Genomic DNA, 20,844 nt, shown 5'->3' with positions numbered 1-20,844 from the left:
ACGGCTAATATTTAGTAGACAAAGCTAATGATGAAATATAGAACTATAGCACTTGATTATAAAATGACTGAAGATGACATGACTTTTACCAATGATCTTGTGCATAAAACATCCCCGAAACCGCTGTGATGGCAACTTTGTTACAGGTGAGATGTTTTATCAATAGCGACAGACGAAAACACATCTGGCTTGTCGAGATCGTTGACCACACAATTATTAAAATACAGCTCGAAACCATTAGAAACTGTGTAGGAAAAGCATCAAATCTTTTGCATAAAAATTGCTAGGTCGTTTAACTCTTTCCTTATCATGCCACTAGGCATCGTTCACCAGTGAACGACGATTTCACACCCCTATTTTTCAACAAACACCGTGCGTATGGACTTGTAGCGCCATCTAGGCGATGGTACACAAACTAGAATTGCTTTTTCTCTACGGTTCGCATTTTTACCGCGTGGTGGTGATTTTTAAAGGGCACGCCCATTCAAAGATTGAAGCGCATGTGATTCGCGCGATGGCGTCAACATCAGAAACCACGCGCGCTCGGAAAAAAGCGATTTCGCGCGATGCCGACGCCACGACGAGCAATCTTTTGAATTTCTCGAGCAGTGAGGAATCAGACAACGATGTGGTGACATCGGATTTCAGCTCCGATGAAGAAATTTCATCAGATCAGCCGGGAACGTCAGCTGTTAGTCGCGGGTATGTTTGGTTTTCACCTTCTGTTTTGTTTATCGTGTTCTGGAGCTGGCTGACTTGCTCTGTATGTGTCCCACATATTATTATTATTATTTCTAGCGTGTTTACTTCATATGGGCGCGATGTGCTGCCTCCAGCACAAAGACGCGTGGACTTCCGACCCCAGAGGGATCCGGGCATCAACCTCGGCATGACGCTCCGCAGTCGCGCACATCGGCTGACGAGAGCACTGGATTTTTTTTTGCCTCTTCTTCACGGCGGAGGTGATCTGCGCAATCTGTCTGAACACCAACAAGTATGCGTGGGCCCACATACTTGAAAAGCAGACATACAGTGAGAAAGACGGATCGTGGAAGGAAGTGACGCCGGAGGAGATGATGTTCATCGGACTCCTGATGTATATGGGGATATTAGAACTTTCGCGTCTAAATTTGTACTGGAGTACGACTAAAATGCTTTCTGGACTTCTTCCGCCAAAAGTCATGTCAAGGCGGCGTTTCACCGCACTTCTGGCCATGCTGCATGTTTCGGATCCCAAAACGAACGGCACTACAGCACAAAAACTGGACAAGGTGTCTTGGCTTCTTCAACACATCAATGACTGCTCTGCAACGTTTTTCCAGCCGTATCGCGCAATTTCAGTTGATGAAAGAATGGTTAAATCCAAAGCGCGCTCCGGAATTTGGCAGTACATTCGAGACAAAGTTGTGAAATGGGGATACAAATTGTGGGTTCTTGCAGATAAGAAGACCGGCTACACCATTCAATTCATAGTTTATGCGGGGAAGCGTAAACTATGAATTGAATGGTGTAGCCGGTCTTCACGCGGGGAAGCGTGAAAAACCAAGCGCAAATGGGCTGGCATTCGATGTGGTGACGAAGCTTTGCGACGAATACCTTGACCGTGGCCATGTCATTTACATGGACAATTTCTATACGACCACATCTCTTCTTGTGCACTTGCTAGAACGCAAGACACTCGCGTGTGGCACTACTAGAAAAGATCGCCGCGGGTTCTTATCAGAATTGAAAAATACCACCTGGGAAAGAAAAGCCAAGAGAGGGGACATTCACTGGCTACGGGATAAGGGGGTATTGGACCTTCAGTGGAAGGATCGGCGTGTTGTACATATGGTTAGCACAGCTCACACCGCTAACGCTCCCGTGCTCGCTAAGAGAAGGGAAAAGAAAAACGGGAAATGGGAACAGATCACAATTAGGAAACCTAAACTCATTGACGAATATAATGCCGGAATGTTAGGGGTCGACAAGTCTGACCAGCTGATTGCCTCTTACAATGTTCTTAGAAAATGCGTCCGCTGGTGGAAGACGTTGTTCTTCCACAGCATTGATATCGCAGCTGTGAACAGCTACATTCTTTTTGAAGCACATCAGAGGCGAAAATTCAGGCTGTCTCGCTTCGATCAGCTGGCTTTTAGGACAGAACTCGTTCAACAGCTTCTTCAGATAGAGGACACTGCACCAGCTTCTATTCTTCCCACCCCAATTCGGCCACTCTCAGGTTTACAACACCAGCCTGAACGATTGGAGATACGCCGCAACTGTAAGAAGTGCTACCAAGAAAACAAATCTCAACACAAGACAAACGTTTTCTGTCGCACCTGCAATGTCTATTTGTGCTTCACAACGAGAAACTGTTTTGTTGCCTGGCACACCGATCTCCCTGAATGAACAAATTATAGCTCGAGAAGTTCTTCAGCTATAACTTAAATTTTTTCAATCCTACTCCAATACGCTATTTTAAATATTTTGCATCTCTCATAATTTTCTATAATTTTATACTCGGAAGATATAAGTAAATCATTACGACGTTTGTTGTGAACATACATAATTATTTGTGTTTGTCAATTTTTGTTACCTATTTAGATCTGCCAGTTCTTCCGTCAAATGTACCTTTCAAACCCTACATTTAGTACTTGCATTTTGGTATGTAATATTTTGCTGAAAAGTTTTTTTTCGTGAAAAAAAAGTTTCGCGTAGGACCAACTCAGAATTTAAATATTTCGCTACGCATCAGGCAATTTTTTTGTAGCTCAAAAACAGCTTTGTCAATTTTAAAAATTCTTTTAAATAATGTTGCCATGTGATTACTAAACATTTTGTATATTTCAAAATTTCTCAGAAAAATTTTTTGTCGGAGATATCACTTCATTTTCAAATAAAATTTTTGAAAATTTTTGATTTTTTTGTATACGAATTTTTTTTGCCAAATAAATTTTCTTTATTGTTTCAAAATAAAAAGCATTCAAAAGTACATTCATTTGTCTTTATTTGGATGTATTGCATGGTACTGTAAATCTAGTAGCGACGGCACAGAAAATTCCTAGCTGCAACATACAAAAATAGGCCAATTTTTCCGTGTTAAGGAAAGAGTTAAGCGTCTGAACATTTTTGGATGCAGGCTGGTTGCTACATCAGTCCAAGAGTAAGGAATGCCCTCAAGTGTCATACGAATCTCAGAAAGCGTCGCTGCATTTGCCACATGACCACCAAGCAGACCATTTTATGAACTTGTGAATTTCAGGGTTGGTTAGGTTGTCTTTAGTCACTACAGCATCCATGAACCGCCTTGGCAACTTCTTGTGGCTGTTCCGATCTTCAGCAAGAAACATGCATGTCAGCCATGCAATATATGCAAATACAGTACGCTACCGATTTCCCGGGAGCCAAATTTTTCAAACATGTTTGAAATTTTGAACACTTTTGCGGCACAGTCACAAGCCGCGTAAACGTCTGTATATAAGAACGTCTGAAATTTCAAATGCTAGAACTCTTTAACATGTGATTTTATTCAGGCCCAAAGGCACATTAATTAAAGACCCCATCCCTTTTGCGTTCATTGCGTAGGTTCGAACCAGCATTTTAGTAAGTGTCGCGTTTGCCGCTGTACCAGTTTCAGAAAGTCAGCTTTGCCGCAATGTCTTTGCGCTATGGGGTGAAGCAAACCAAAAACCTGAAGGGGCCATTATTACGGCGCTGTGCAGCGATGTCTTAATGAATAAAAACTGATCAGCTCGGAGGCATGATGGCGGTCATGCAGCAACCGCACCAGTACAACTTAATCGCTGCAATCTCTTTATGATAAGCATTGTCGACTAACTGCTAAGTGGTGCACGAGATCTAGAGTAGCTGTAAGCATACTGCATCCTTTAAATAAGTGACAACCAAAAATTGTTGCCCCACCGTTCATGCTACCTTTTCCTGCAAGACCGCTAAGTGCGTAGCACACACATGTTGCCTTGATGAATGAAAGCTGCTCGCCATCATGTGCGGTAAGAAATTGAGTTAGTATCAAGAACACTTTCATGACACTCACGTACAATGCAGCAAATGGCCCAGTATTGACGGCATGTGCTTAGTTCAAATGTGCTGCATGCAACTAGAAATAATCAGCTTCATGCGGCAGCAAATGCTGCGTGTCGGCGCAGTTTCGCCCGTAGTTAAGCGGGGTTTGCAGCAGTCTCACTTTTTCCGGATGATTTTGTGATCCCTAAAGAGTCCGAAAATCGGATGTTGACTGTACCGCTACAGCAACATTGAGCCCAGTTTGGCTTGGCTTGAATAGCATCATACACAGCTTCATCGCAAATTTGCTTTCAATAAGAAACCTCAAAAAGTTAGTTTCATTTCTGAAAGTCTGAGAACATCCTTGACCGCCAACACGCGAAATAGACCATTTTCCAGCAATCCCAGAGCCCCCCGCGGGTGCGCGAAGCACTATGGGAGAAGTGTGTACGTAAAAAACCGGTCAAGCGCGCTGGCTGTTTTCATCGCCCACTGCTGGTTGGCGCCGTGGGAGCGCCAAATGAAAAAAAAAAAAAAAAATGAAAGGCATCCCCACACGTTGACTATTATTCCATCCAAAATACTATACATGTCTGAACACACCTGTATGTATATCTAAGCATGAAATATGAAAGGAATGATGATGAAAGTGTTGCTTTAACTAAGCGGACGTATACAGGTTGTAGCAGTTAAACGACATGCGAATAAATGACGACATGCCGATACATGCAGTCAAAACGTGCCATCGTGAGCAATGGAAGCTGGAGCATTGAATTCATATTTATTCAATGATTACTTGTTACTAAGTTGAACAATTAATTAATTGTCTGTGATGGGGTGTAGCCAAACTGCAGAAAGGTTTTAGAGTATTCCAGTACAGAGATTACTATTTTATTTCACAAGTCACATGCTTTACAAAGAAGTGAGCACATTCTAAACACGTTTAAACAAAAAGGAAAGGGACTAGAATTCATTTGTGAGGTTCTTTTCTCTGATAATTTGCAGTTGCTTGGTACATGCTTTGAAGTTTTACTGTGGGTTCACCAAAAGCGGAGTTTTAATCTTGCGTCGGTACATTGTTCAAATATTGTTAAATGAGAGATTGTGATGCCATGCATGGCATCGGGGAAAAAAAAACTTGCTCGTATGAGATGAGTAGTAGTTTTCAGCTGCAAATCGATCGCCTCAAAGAGGCCGGGATCCTGCATATTGTTGCATCGGTTTGCGAAAATTGGTTCACATGGCAAAGAAAGATAAATATCGACGTACGTCACCCGTGAATAATGAAGTGGGGGGGGGGGGGGAAGGGTTGGGTGTGCCACTACAAATGAGATTAGTTGCATTTCTTCTCTTATGCACAAGAGATCACCAGGGTCGGCAGTGAGGTCTACTGCTGACCCAAAGGTCGCGGGTTTGATCCCTGCCATGGCAGTCACATTTCGGTGGAGGCGATATAGTAGAAGCTTGTGTACTGTGCGATGTCGGTGTATGTTATAGAGCACCAGATGGTACGGAGTCCTCAACTACGATTTGAGACATTGGAATGCAAGATATTATTAGTATTACTGGTCTACTGTAACCCAATGAAAATTCGATCAGAGTCCTGTCAGTTGTTTTGTTAGTTGTTGTGTAGCACGTAAACACAAATTTCTCTTTCTCTTTTTTTTCCGTCCACATCGGCTACGCTGGTCGATGTGTTAACATGCGCAGCAGTGAGCATCGGAATTCATTTAATGGAGTCGTCTTATCTCGCCCGCTATGTTAGTCATGAAAATGTGATTCAGTCTTGAAAACCACAGAAGTTTTGTGCCATCAACCTAATCAGGCCTAAGCATATCATGTCACAAATAGTGCCGTACTTTGTGCAAGTTGACCTTCGCGGTTGTTACAATACAAGTAATTCGACTGTGTTAATAGTATTGTAAACAGGCCATTTGACTTTTTGGGCCTGTTTATAACATGCACGCTGCACCCGGATTTTTGTAGATTTATTTTTTCACGCGTGTAACTTTCCGTTGTAAGGGAGCACTAGATGGTGCGTGTACTCCCGGGCTTTCATGTCCTGCTTTTTTTTTTGCCCTATGTACTATTCCAACTAGTGTCAATGCTGGTTAGTAGACATTTATCGTCATTACATATATGGTGTGAGCAGCACGCACACTGTTCTTTCATGGTCTTATTTTATTAAATGCCGACTATACTTTCTACAGTACTCTTTAAAAATTGGAACCTCAAATTATACTCGTCGACAATGCCAATGAACGTTTACGAATGCATCTGATAATCTAAGACTGCTGGTGTGCTTCATTGGCAACCAAGTTGTCTCTTCTTTTTGTTTGTTTTTTTGCCATAGAGCACTGGTGTCGAGGAAAACAAAAGGGTGACGTTTCTGAGCTGCTCAACAGATCCCACAGTGGAACAACCAACAGAACTAGTCAAGAGGCCCTCACAGCTAAACACAGAAGTTCGTGATTGAATTATGCAGCAATATGTCGCACCTTGCCAAATTCACAATGTCTAAGAAGTCCTGGATCAGCACAAGTGCAAAGGTAAAGCGTGAGGTCCGTGCACTCATCGCGGCGCCTGCTCCGGCGTACCAACTTTTCCCGTGAGCGCTTGCGCGCCCGTTGGTGCCGCTGGTGTGCTTGAAAATGGTCTATTTTGAGAAAATGTAGCAGGTTGTAGCAGCCTGTGCACTTGGGCACAGTCTAGCGTAGTGGTAGCATCACTGATACAGTCAGACCTCATTAATTAAATCTATGATGGGATAGAAAATCTGTATGAATTAATTGATTGATATGTGGGGTTTAACGTCCCGAAACCACCATATGATTATGAGAGACGCCGTAGTGGAGGGCTCCGGAAATTTCGACCACCTGGAGTTCTTTAACGTGCACCCAAATCTGAGCACACGGGCCTACAACATTTCCGCCTCCATCGGAAATGCAGCCGCCGCAGCCGGGATATGAACCCGCGACCTGCGGGTCAGCAGCCGAGTACCTTAGCCACTAGACCACCGCGGCGGGGTATCTGTATGAATTAACCAGGGCTTGAACTAGCAGATGTCCATTCTGTCTATACTCCAAAATACCCCTGTAGTGTTCTAGAAAGCAGTGCATAAAGAAAAAAAGAACCTCACAGGGTACCTCATGCATACGCCTAAGACGACTAAAAGGCGAGAGCCATTTTCATTTTATTGTGATAGCAATCACAAGGACATTCTCGACGGGTCTTTGCCATGGCCAGGGGTGTAGGTAATTTTTAAAAAAAATTTTTTTTGGGGGGGGGGGGGGGGGAGAGTGCAGCTTGGTCTGAGGGGGGGGGCATGCTAATGATAATATGGAGCTATATATATATATATATATATATATATATATATATATATATATATATATATACACACACACACACACACACACACACACACCATAACAAAAATATTTTGGGAGAGAGAGCACATTCCCGATGTGCCCCCCCCAACCCACCTGGCTATGCCACTGGCCGCTGTCATGTTTTGCGTAATATCCCAATTGATAACATCCCCCCATGCATAGTGTGTTTTACAAGCGGGCAAAAGCGCGCGAGCAGGGGTGGCGAGCGCAGCTAAAGCAGAGATAAAAAATGTCACCGTTTCACCGCAAGGGTGAAGCAATGAATACGATAGCAACAACTTGGAACGTCACACTGAGAACAGCAAGCAGATAAAAATGTGAAACGCACTGCTCATGCACAAATGACGTATGAAAACAACATACACAGGACGAGAGCGAATGAACGTTTTATCGCTCGATACTTAACGTGCTGCCTAAACAAAAACGAGGCACGAAACCTCATCACAGATACAGATATGATTGCCAACTAACAAGTGCCCCAGTTGTTTGCTGTATTTGAAAAGCGCACTCCTAATTTTCGCAAACGGCGTCTGTCCAACAAGCAAAGTTCTGGTAAAAGTCGAAGTCGCGAGATTCTTCGCACCGAAGGATAAGCGTGCGCGCACAAGCAACTATCCCCCCCCCCCCCCCCCACAAGTTCACGGGGCAAAGTACGCGTGTGATATAAGTGCACGTCCACGCATCTTGACGAGCTGGGCACCAAGCGCGGACGGCTTTTTTTTTTCTTCACCTTTCATATATATAGATACGTATACATATACGGTGAATAACGGCAGCAGTGGCGATGGCAAAAAAACCCAGCAGAGATTGTCTATGTAATTGAATAAAAGAGCCGACCTGTCTTCTTTGCACGGAGTGTAGATGCGATAGCATCACACCGTGTTCAAGCCTGCCATCGATTGTTACTAAAGCAGTGAGAAAAGCGCCACCCATATTCAAAACGCAGGAAGGAACTAGGAAAACAAGGAGGGGGGGAGGGGCATTGTTATGAACTTAGGGTGTGATCACTGGCACTCGCGCTAATTCGGCAGGCATTAAAGACGGCTGTTATACCATTCTATCTTGTACTCTCAATGCAAACACTGTTGGTATCGCATTGAATGCTAAGAGCCTAAGTGAAACTAACAAATAGTATCTTTTGGACACGACATCGCATAACTCAGATGAACGCTGGCTAAAGGGACAATGATCATTCCAATTGCCAAAGTGGTTTTTGCACTGTCAGTTATCTAAATGCGAAGCAGAGGTTATAGTAGCCCAGAAAGTTTATGAGCATGTTTCATCAGGCCTTGAGACAGCGGGCTCGCGAATGCGCCCTTCAAGCGACACAGGTTTTGACCCCCCCCCCCCCCCCCCCAATATCAAAGCAATGAATCAGATGACGTGTGTTTAATTTTTTTTAACCGCCAGCTATTGACCTTGGAAAGCAAGAAGTGGACGTGTAACATGGTGTAGCCGCTTCACCGTGGGCCTTCCGACCCCAGAGCCGCCAGCGATAGCCTCCTTATTGAAAGCTGTGCGTATTAAAACTGAATTCCGGCTGCTCCGACCAGGAAGCACGCTTTTAATAATGAGATGACATTAAAAAAAAGCATGCAAACGTTTTCAATACGGACCCTAGCAATCTCAAGTTCGAAATGGCAGGGTGTTTTAGGAGCTTTTACCGCAACAGCGATTACAAACGCGGATGTGCTGGTGGAAGGAATTACGAAAATGAACTTCTGAATGCAGATCCATGAATGAAGTATATTAAAGGAAAAGTGTCAATGCATTTCCACCGTGCATGTGTTCATCTGTGGACGCGAAGTGCGGAAAATTAGACCGCGATATCAAGAAGTCTACCGACGAATCGCGGCCACAGTTTCACACACAGATTACAGTAGACGTCACGAGCACCTGCAGAGAGCATGTTTCCCCTTTAAGCGGACCTGCACAACAGAAACAAAGCATTGTAGATTACTTGGGATGCACGCGCCACCGCTGTTAATTCTAGGCACGCGAATGACCCACCTGCAAGCGCTGGTTTTAACAAAATAACACACAACAGCAATATACTTGTGTGGACAACACCACTCTTGCCTTCGCGTTTCTATACACTGACAAGATCATGGCTGTACGTGTGGACACATGCAGCAGTGATGAAGCTAAGGGGTAGGAGGAGATGGTAGAAGGAAAATAACTGCACCATTGAAAACAGATTCGACGACATGTAGATAACGGTATGTGAGTGAGGCCCCATGATTTCCGCCAGCTGCTTCTAACAATAGGTCGGACTCACTCATAATATATATTTTAAACTTAAGGCTCACTCGTACTCTGACTCACCAAAACTTTCCTGACCCCACTTGGATTCACACACTCACAAACATTTTCTAAACTGGAGTCATTCAGACTTGAACTCACAAAAACATTACACACCTAAACTCGCTCAGACTCAGTCTCACGGCTCAGTCTAAGCGAGTCCAAGTGAGTCGACTAATAAGTTCGTTGGCCTAGAATTACCACATTTATTCGAATTTAGGCCGATAGTTTATTCCAAATTTCTTCACATCATAATCCAGGGTCGGCTTAGACCTATCTAACACAGCAAATCTAATGTCATTTAGAGCGAATGTCATTTGTTTGGTGTCGTACGGGGAAACTAATGTCGTTTGATAAGAATGACATTTTCAGTCGACTGAGTTCCCGAAACACATACGCATTCGATTTCAAACCGAATGAGTATTCTCGGAGCCAGAGACTTTTAGAAAGATGGCTGTGTACTTATGTATACAGTAGCCTTGTGATAATTCAAACTCTGATAATTCATACTTTTGGTTAACTAAAAAAAATATCAATTTTTTGGTTGGCCCTCCATTCTTTCAATGTATTTAAAAGCCTCTTAATCAAGCTCCATCATTCGGTTGATTCATACTTTTTGCTGTTTCATACCAGAAAATATCTGCTGCTTTCCCACCACTATTTAAAACCTTGCGTGCTTATATAATTCTAACAGCCTAAAAATAAAAAAAATAAGTGCTTTAGGTGTTCAAGGAAAAAGGCTTTGCTAGTAAAAAACAAATGTTTGAAACGCACGCATGGTAAACCGTGATGCTGCTAGACTGGTATAGAGAGCTTTGTGCTGAAGGCACATATAGCAAAGAAGCAGTTGGCAATTGATTTTTTCAAAAGGTCTGATCAGCAGTAAATGGACGATAAACTTGCGGCTCTTACACCTTCACAATCAGTTCACTGCGTACAGTTAGGGATTAAAAACGGGTTAAAAATTTTAATTCAGATAAAATTAATACCCAATCATGATGTATGATGTCACCTCACCCTCAGTCATTTATCTAAAAGCTTCTGATAATTCAAACTTTTTGATAATTAAACAAAATTCCAAGGTCCTTTTCAGTTTGAATTAACGAGAGTCTACAGTACGTAACTTTTATAATTTGTAAATATCTTATTCTTTACTAGATCAGCTTATTACCAGTTTGATAACATGATACTACATGCGAAAGTTTCTAAACTAAAAAGATACTCTCAACTACAGAGGCTGGACCCTGGCCATCTTTCGTTTGTGCTCTGTTGTTGTCTGTATCACTGATATTGATTGTCCGATTGCGTGTGTTGGGGTGACCAACGTGGTGACTGCACGAAATTGCTGCCACCGCTTCATTTCTGCAGCCAGGAAGTCAGTCGTGCGCCCCGCTTCAGTTCACTGTACTCACGCCCGGCCAGATTGGTTTTCGAGTGTGCCATGCAGCTGTGGCAATTTGTGTGAAACGGCCATATTTATATTTTAGGAGCACCTTTTTACCCATAAAAACTATTTTAGTGGATACAGGCATGTTACATGAGTTTTTATACATTTTTATTTCTCCCAAAGCCACGACCCAGGACGGCTAAGGTCATCGTCACCCTTCCAAAATGACGTTTGTTTTCGTCGTGTGACTGCATGCAGGTAAAATGACACTAGGTCCACTTAATATCGTTAGTTACAAATACAAATAATATTAAATTTGCCATGTGACAGGGGTATTAGATTAGAAGATTTTTAAAAAGCGCACTATTTTTCACTGAAAAAAAAAAAAGAAACTGGTACCCAACTACCGTCACCTAGACGGTAAGTAGCCATTAGTAGTTGAGCCAACAGCTGGCCAAAGTATAGTGTACTTGACTATTCTAGTACACTATAGCCAAAGTACACACGTGAAGCCACTATTTTGATCTTCGTGGCGAGCGTTTTTAAGTTGCACTTTGAGTAATCTGCATGTGGCATAGCTCAATGGTGCCAAACAGGCGTTGTCATTATAGTGCCTCTTATAAAAGGAAAGTTGTCCTAGCCGCAGAGTCATCGTTCCAAGCCGGGCAGGACTTAGGAGTAGAGGTAAAAAATGTGCGTCGCTGGAGGGGACTGCACCGTGGGGCCACAACCCGGGAATTTCGATTGCGCGCTCTTTCAAGAAGTGCGGAATATCCAATGCATTTGATGGCACCGAGGATTGAGTACTGTTTGAAGTCAGCCACAATGACTCACATTGAGCGCGGCATCGGGCTAGAAGCAGCAAGAGGAAAACGACAAATAAACGCAACACGACTGGCGGCTATATGTTCTTAGAGTTATTTGCGTCATGAACCAACTGCATTTATTTCATAATCATGTTTAATAAATGATTTCTCTTTGCGAACGCTGTTTTCGCTGTTTCGACCGGCCTACATCATTCGAGGCAAGCTTTTTGTTTACCTCGAATGATCCAAGCAGAAATGTAGAATCCTAGAATGCCTTGGTATGAAGCCACGTCAAAAAACAGCGTAAAGTCATCGGCTTCGCTCTGACCACCCCCAAGTCCCAAAGAATTTCAGCCGATGGCTAAGAGGATGAACAGGGGCAGAGTCCAAAGCCTTCTTTCCAGTCATTCTCGACGGGTGCAAATAAACACCAATCTTCTCTCTCACTGCTATATTTGAGTCTGGGCAAGTCCAAGTGAGTCGACTCATGAGAGAGTTCCCCGACCTATGCTTCTAACAGGATGTTTTTCATTGGACGCAAAGAGCAAGTACATAGCTCAGGGTTTGTGAAGCTGTGGCAGCTAGTGACGCATGAAACTTTGGCATTCGGCTTGGGACTGCATGAAAGTTGTCTGTGCAGACTGGCATTGTCATTCTAACTAACCATTGTGATTCAAGTGTTTCACTTTGGTGGGACTAATGGGCCAGTCCAAATAATTCATGGTTCTAACCATTGTGATTCAAGTGTTTCACTTTGGTGGGACTAATGGGCCAGTCCAAATAATTCACTGGTTCGAATTATGCAAGTACAGAACTTCCACGGTACTGATAAACAAGCATTCAGGTGACAAACACTGCCCCACTAAATTGTTCATCTCTGCAAAAATATCCAATAAACTTACCTCATCTATGAATGATCGCATACGGTCAGCAAGGACGGAAAAGCGAAAACCAAAGTTGTACTTGGACAATTCAGGCACGTCGTAGTGGATCAAAACAGCAGCATCACGAATGCTGGCCAATGACAGCACATTGTCTTGAGCCACAAGGACAGGCAACACAGTCCTTGGACGCACACTGTTCCATTCATCTGTGATTTCTGCCCAATAGAGAAAAAACATTACACATGAATCTGCACAATAGAGAAAAAAACATTAAACATTGATCTGCACAATAGAGAAAAAAACATTACACATGGATTCATGCACATGCCCACAGACGTGCAGAGAGAGAGAGCTGGTAATACCTTCGGATGCAATCCGGTATATTCATTCACAACTAATAATTGTGCACTCTAAGTGCATTTACTTACTTCCCGAGATTATTATCAACTTGATACCAGCGCTAGCTTTAAATGCAAATAATAAAAAAACATAACAATAAAAGTTTTAAACGTAAACACACTTTTTCTTTCATTTCACGAACTGATATCTTTGGTTGCTGGTTAAATAGCTAAAAACACACAGCAGAAGTACAGGGGAAGACAGAGGCTTGAAGAGATGAACAATTAGTCTAGATTTCAACACATGAAATGCCATGAAAAAGACTAGATTTGCAACAGTTCCACTGAGTTTCACAAACCACTACCAACTACTTTTTGCACAGCAACACTAACTTCTATTCCTCCGCGAAAATCACGTAACATAAACTATGCATTTTCTTATGGACAATGAAAAAGGCCATGAAAACATTGATGTCATCCACCACACTGTAATTCACCAGAACCCCCGACATTCTCACTCAGGAATTTCTACAACCTAACTATTCAGGTGTTGAAGTAATTATATAGGAGCATAAAGTATAGAATTCAGTAATGAATTCAAACAGACACAACCCAAAACATTTTAATGACTGTCAGAATAGCCAAAGAAACGTGCTCCACAATTTACCACCACTAGATGTTATACACATTCTACCGCAGTTAAAGGGACATAAAAGTCAAATAACAATTTACGTCAGAGTGAAAGTTCAGTGTATGACATCAACTAAAACGACAATATTATCAACAGTGCCCTACTTACCAAGAAATTAAGGTAAATGCACAAGAACACATGCGCCGCAGTAGGACATTCTCAAAATGATACCGATGATGTCAGAGTTACAGCCTATAATTAACCACTAGTAATCGAACTAGCTGCACTAAATAAAGAACCTTCCATGCATCAAGAGACGCAATAAAATGCTGCTTGTTCGTTTCTGTTTGATTCATGAAAAAAAGAACCACCAGACGTTACTAATGGGAATGATTTGAATGGTTCAAGAATTCAACTTTCGTGTGGTTACACTGGACAGGTGATGCCATCTAGCGAGGCACAATTGAACCAAAAAACGTCTGCAATTTTGCAGCCGATGGCAGGAAATTGATCAATGGCGGTTGTTGCTGCTGTGACTCCCGCTGCTTTCAGTTTGCTGCTACTAGCACAGTAAAGCCGGGCAACGTTGTGCACGGCAACAGTGACGTAAGTCGGTCGGGCCAGTCAGCTCCTTGAGGCGGGTAATTTGAAGTGCGGTAACTTGATGCGAACCACTAAAACATGGTTTTATTTCAAAATAGGCCCTTCTTTGGCAGAAAAGTAACACTACAAATTTACGGATCGCTATTTCAACAATCAGCATCGACTTATTAGTTGCCTTTAGTGTCTCCTTACATCTACCTGTATGGTGGACGTGGAAATAACACCAATATCAAAGGAACAAGCAATGCCAACAAATACATGTAATACCTTCATGCAGACACCTGCATATGCTAGCAAATAAACAGATACACAAACAGCATTGCATCAAACCTTACCACCTACAAAAAGGGTACAAGGAATTTACGATCTTAGATGTGTGGCGGGTACTATACTGCCCAACTTATAAACAAAACGCAACAGTAATTTAGAAAGCACCTCTTTGTAATTAATACATATTTAAAAAGAGCATTGTAGACTTTAATAACTGACAAACTATAGAACATTAAATAATCTGTGAAAGAAACTGTGAGACTTGTGAAATATGTAAAAACCACTCATGCTTCAAACTGTTCGCTCAATAATTTTATAAAGATAGCACGAAGATCCATTACCTCAGTCCAACATCCAGAACACAGTAGCAAAGGTAGTAAACATATCACAGAGCTTAAATCCAGTCAAAATACGGCAGGCCCTCTCAAACATGGCTTCACACACTGCCGCAAAAACCACAGTGAATGTGTGTGAGCCACAGAGAGGTATAACTGCACTTTAAAGACCATTGCAGGGATGCAGAAAACGTATGCATTGATGCTCTACGACTGCCAAGTACTGGGACACCAGACGCAGAATAATGCCAAGAGTAAGATCAATATATAAAACTAGTCTCGAGAAAAATTCTGAGCATGACTAGAAAAAGTCCCAAGCAGAAGAACATAACTAATAGAGAGTATCACATTCTGCAAGAACTCATAGAGAAAGATAGAGAGAATATTTTTATAAAACCTGTAGGCCATTGGTACAGTGATCTGACATAAGAAGAAAATATAAAAACGAGCATATCAGACCGTAAAGCTCAGTAAACCCACACATTATAAAAATAACTAACCTCTGACCCAACTTATGTATAGAGTAGAATCTCAATGATACAAATCTCAAAGAGGAGCAAAAACATTTGTATCAGCCAGACTTTTGCAGAACGAAAAAACTAGCAAAATCAGTTTTGAAACTACAACATGCACACAAAAAATTTGTATCTATAGAAAGAACTCTCATACGTCTTTCTGGGACATGTGAAACGGCACTGGCTGCTACAAATGCACAAGTCACGGCTTCATTTGAGGCCAACAGAAAATTAAGTGCCAAAGTCCACACTACCAGTCATAAGTGAATGACAGGGCTGTCAAAGAATTTTCATGTCTTTTTTATTTCACTGCCTTTGATCTACCACATTATAGACAAGCACACTAGCAGCTGCATAGTCCCTACAAAAGACTGTGTCAAAAGTGATAACAGTTTCGTGCACAGCGGTAGCGGCAAACACTAATTCCGTGTTCAATCCATGTGCACTGGCTGCGCACACACCTTTAGAACTACTTATGTTGTTTCTATATGTGATCACATCTACTGCGGTTTCATGTGCAGTGGTGGTGGCAAGCAGCATCACTCTGACTTGGTGAACATTGGATAAACATACACTTTTGCGAGTTCTGTCATGGCTATACATAATTGTGTCAACAGTGAGCGTGGTTTCGTCCACAGGAATTGAGGCAAGCAGTAGTTCTGTTTTCAATCTGGGTGCTCTAGCTGTGCGTGTACCTCCAGAGCTTCATAACCAGCTGCCATCGATTGATGCTTTTGGTACCCAAGATTTTATTGCCTAATTGCCATGCGGAAAAAAGCTCGAAACACCTATTTTTTTGCTCATTGTACACAATGGCTTAGGCTAGAGAGTTTTACGAATTCATATAAGATTGAAATTCATACAAGCTGAGTCCTTATCAAAGGTCTACTGCATAGAGGAACATACAACATACACCAACAAATTTTTTAGACAAGGAATTAATCATACATTCCCAGTACAGCTTCCTGATGACTAACATTAAACTAGCAGGTCGCTTCTACCAGGGTGTCAACCAATTTGATTTTTCTAAATTCCCCAACATTTCCAGGTTTTTAATGATGATTCTAAGAAAATTCAGTGACCGGTAAATTTGCATGGAAAAACTCTGCACACTGAAAACAAACCCTCGAGTGTAAAAAAAAAAAAAAATGATGGAGCACTCGCATAAGCAGCAAACCGAACCAATTTATTACACTTAAAATAAATAGAGTAGTAATTGACAATGAATGCGCATCTAAAACATAAAAGCTGGTTCGTTTGCATCGGCAATGGTTTTACTGTCCGAAAAAACTCTTGCAGTTTTTCCTTCCTGCGATTCAAGCTCTTTCACAAGAACTATAGTTCTTTTTTTCAACATCTGATGAGCCGTACCACTCGTTTTTCTCTCCAGGTGTTCCTTCCGTTTGATGTTGGAACTTCAAACCATGTCTAGCATCTTGTCCATTACGTGAACAAGCAAACTGCTCTACAGTAAATTTCTATGTGAAAGACAAAGTGCCATCTCACAAACAGCATTTGTTTTTTGTCAGAACTTTGACAGAGTTCTACACCAGGGTCTTAGAAAATGCTCTCTTGTGCGGTCAAACTTTCCCAAATGTATTGCAGTGCTTGTCAGGCACACTTCCACATATGATTGACCTTCCTGTAGTTTCGATGAATTTGTTGGGTGAGTTGGTGCATTTAACAAAAAGGAAAGCACAGCACAATCTGACAATCATAGACCAAACACACACACACACACATTAGCGTGGTGGGCGGGTCTTCCCAATGATGGGCCTTTTTTTGTGTGTGTGGCGGCACAGGGAAATTTGCCAGGCTGCAACAAAAGGTTGGGCCACATTATGGCCGCCGTACGAGGAGGCATCAGCTTCTTCAATTCCCTGGACTAATCATGGAGTCTATCATGTTCCCTTCGTTTATATAATATTTTATGGACACAGCACTCAGAAATGAATACCAATTTAACACACTATCTCAAGAAACTGTTGCGCGACATTAAACTGCAGTTACACTGTGCAAACCTTGAAACATGGGCTATCAGAGATGAATGTGTAGCTGAGGACATTAGCTGTTGCACTGCCACCGAATAAGCTTCATATGATCGGTGCGAGTAATTTGCGCTTGCGAATTGAGATACACTGTGTGATCCGTAGAAGCAACAGTAATACACTGCCTCTTTCTTACGCTTCTGCTCAGGTGTTCACGGTGGTTGCAGTAGAAGGAGCAACTTTGTAAGCTCTGATTAAAATTAAAGATTATTTTCATGATGGTTAAACACAGACTGCTGCCAGTTTCCATGACCTGGCCAGGCTGTTCAGAAATTTCATCACTATTCCCTGACTTTTCTAGTGATGAAAATGTGTCTGAACAGGGGTTGCATGCTCGGGCACCCCACCCCTGTTTACGATTTTTTTTTTTTTGATCGCAAGCTTTCAACTTCCCCGTCCTGCCATTTTCAGACATTTCCAGGTATTCCACGTTTTCTAGGTAGGTTGACACCCTGCTTCTACCTTCTTCTGAAGGTTTATAATGTTCCCATCGACGAATTAAAGTGTGAATCCCAGGCACATTAAGAGTATCCACCTTAATCACACTAAGCCACTATCCAAATTTCTAGATCATCACTTTATCAACCACTCTTTCATTCTTTATTCAGATACACCTCACTACTTGCAAATTACAACTTTCATTAACAAACACTCTTGGATCAGGCTATTCTGGTAAACTTAGATGTCTGCTCCTTCTATATCCTATCAATGAAGAGACTGAAAAGGTCTCAAAGTCACTCATAAAAAGAAAAAAAAAAAAACACACACAATGATGATGTTTCTTTTTACTAAAGTTAAACATGCATGTGAATCTGAGTACATGGGCCTCAATTTCTGTCTCCATCGAAAATGCAACCGCCGTGGCAGAGGTTCGATCCCGCAACCTTCGGGTCAGAAGTCGAGAACCATAACCACTAGACCACTATGCTGAGTATTCTCACTAAAAGTAGTTCTTACACTTACTTGAATTCATTTCAACCTACTTCCTCTATATATTTGGAACATGGAGCTCCTTTTGCACCAACATACAGCAATATTTTTATGACACAATTATAACCGGAGCTTTGAAAATCATCTCTACTAAAGCTTTGCATCAATCTCTGCTATATAGACGACATATTAATTATATGGCAAGGAGGCATAAGTGCACTATACACATTCACTGACCATTCTAACAAGTTTGATATTACTACTAAATCAACCACACACCATTCTTCTAGTGTTATTAACTTGCTTGACACAACCTTATTTATTGAAAGAGGAAACTTACAGATGACACTATACAGAAAACCAACAGAGAGCCAACAATACCTAGATTACAGTATTCATCACCCGCTAATCTCAACGTTGCCAATGATGACTACTTTTTGTCAAATTGGCCAATTTGAGAGACCCATGGCGATCTTAGACTAGGGTCTCGACTGAGTTATGCATTCTATACACAGCGTCTTTCCAATGAACGAGCGAGAAAATTTTTTTCCATTTTTCTTAGTTTTAGATCCACCAGTAGAAGGAACACTTTATGCACAATTTTGCAAGCCTGTCCTATTCCTCGCGTGTATCTCAATTCAGCTAGATGCCGCAGATACTGGTGTGTTCCCCAGCAACCTTCCAGCAACATCTACGTCACCGAGCTGCTTCGCGAGTTGCGAGGCGGCGGTGTTGGATGAAGTTCTTTTGGTGCTTTAAAGAGAGTGACAAGTGTCCAGAATTTCAAATGAGATGACTCCACAGTTGAAAAGATTATCTGTAACAGTGACTTAAACCAACCATGTTTTTTCGTGAGAGGTAGATATATATGTATTTTTATTTTTTGATTGAATGAAAGTTGTGAAAAATGACATGTGGCACCACTGGTAGCAAAAGCATGAACAATCCAATGTACCTTGCCACATGATCGTTGATTGCTGTACATAGTCGACGATTTTTTTCTCTTTTGTTAGTATTGAAATAATGTTCATCTCTTTATATTAAAAGATGTTACTCCAACAAAATGTACAATTTTTTGCAGTAGCTCTACTTGAAGAAAAGGGGGTATGGGTGGCGCTTGCAGCACTGGGATGGTGGTACACGATTAAATTGCCATGTCTTTGGATATGGGGGGCAAGCCCGTGAAATGAACAATTGCTACCGTTCAGCGCACAATACTTCAGTCATAATAATGTGCATCATCTAGGTGGCCTGAAACGTAATCAGTGAATTTCCACGATGTGACTTTCTTTACGTAGTTCTTTTTTCCACGTTTATTTTTTGGGCAACGTGGGTCTCTCATGTTAATCTTCGGAAATTTGATTGCTTGCAAGCCCACCGCATCGCATCCCTCAATTCTCAGAAACACGAGACTGCGCACTCAAGACGTTTCCCGCTAGTGTAGCCTCTGAAAAAGGTTGTTTCAGCTGTAGTGCAGATATTCACAACTGCGGCCACTTACGTTACTATTGGTCTATGCTGTATAGTATGAAATAAAATTTTCAGAAATTTTACCCAACATAATAGGTGCACCCTGAACTTGGTGCTCGATTTTCTAGGAAGAAGAAGTGCCTATTATGCAAGTAAATATGGTGCACTGGAAGAATAGCACGGTCGGCTAAAGGCCTCTGGCCATCTTTTGACGTGGATGAATCACAATAAAATTCCCTGAGTACGTTCGCTTAGATGTTCCCGTCATCTATGCCAAATTCCAGGCTGCAGAGATGAGATGTGCAGATTGTGTACAACTGAACTTTATTGATTGCCCTGCATGCATATCGCATAGTGTTAAAAGAAGCAAAGGCAGTCTTCTTTATTTCATATCTACCTTCACTTCTCTCCACCAATACAGCGAAATTTTGGGGCGCTTTTAAAAAACATCTATCATTCACAGGCTCTGATGGTTTGATTGATTGATACAGTAAAAGCTCGTTAATTCGGACTTCATGGGACCGGAAAAACTGTCCGAATTAAGCGAATGACGAATTAACGAATGAACAGAGAAAACAACATTTAAAATCAAGCTGCAGAAGCATACCTTTGTTTGTTGAAGTATTTTGTAATTGTCATCTGCATTTTCGCGCAGATTCCGGCTGACATCACAATTTTTCTCAACTGTTCCAAATGGCCAACAGCACGCAAGCTGTCGGGAGTGTTCAGGCAAGCGTTCTCTAATATTAACAGCGCCTCCGAGACTTCTCGTGAGGTGCGATGAGGTCGCGGCTGTATCTCCTCGCATGATTCTTCGTCGGAATCGTGGTCTTCATGGGCGCCCGTGACATCATTAATAATCTCTTGATCGGTCAGGAGACCCCTCGTTGCGTCACCATGATCAATTGCGATGTAGCCCTGAAAGGTCA

The 20,844-nt window shown here is 42.0% G+C and overlaps 1 protein-coding gene across 2 annotated transcripts in view; it reads right to left on the bottom strand.

Annotated features, from left to right (window-relative positions):
* The window catches only part of LOC119176121 (uncharacterized), a 283,463-nt gene that overhangs the window by 118,974 nt on the left and 143,645 nt on the right, over positions 1-20,844 (bottom strand). For both annotated transcript variants that reach the window (XM_037427262.2, XM_075876986.1), the window contains exon 19: positions 12,794-12,990. In XM_037427262.2, coding sequence (XP_037283159.2) covers positions 12,794-12,990 — 197 coding nt within the window. The remainder of the gene's footprint in view (positions 1-12,793; positions 12,991-20,844) is intronic.

The sequence above is a fragment of the Rhipicephalus microplus genome, chromosome X (assembly GCF_043290135.1).
Source record: "Rhipicephalus microplus isolate Deutch F79 chromosome X, USDA_Rmic, whole genome shotgun sequence".
In the NCBI taxonomy this organism is placed as follows: Eukaryota; Metazoa; Arthropoda; class Arachnida; order Ixodida; family Ixodidae; genus Rhipicephalus; species Rhipicephalus microplus.
This window is presented reverse-complemented; position numbering and strand designations above follow the sequence as displayed.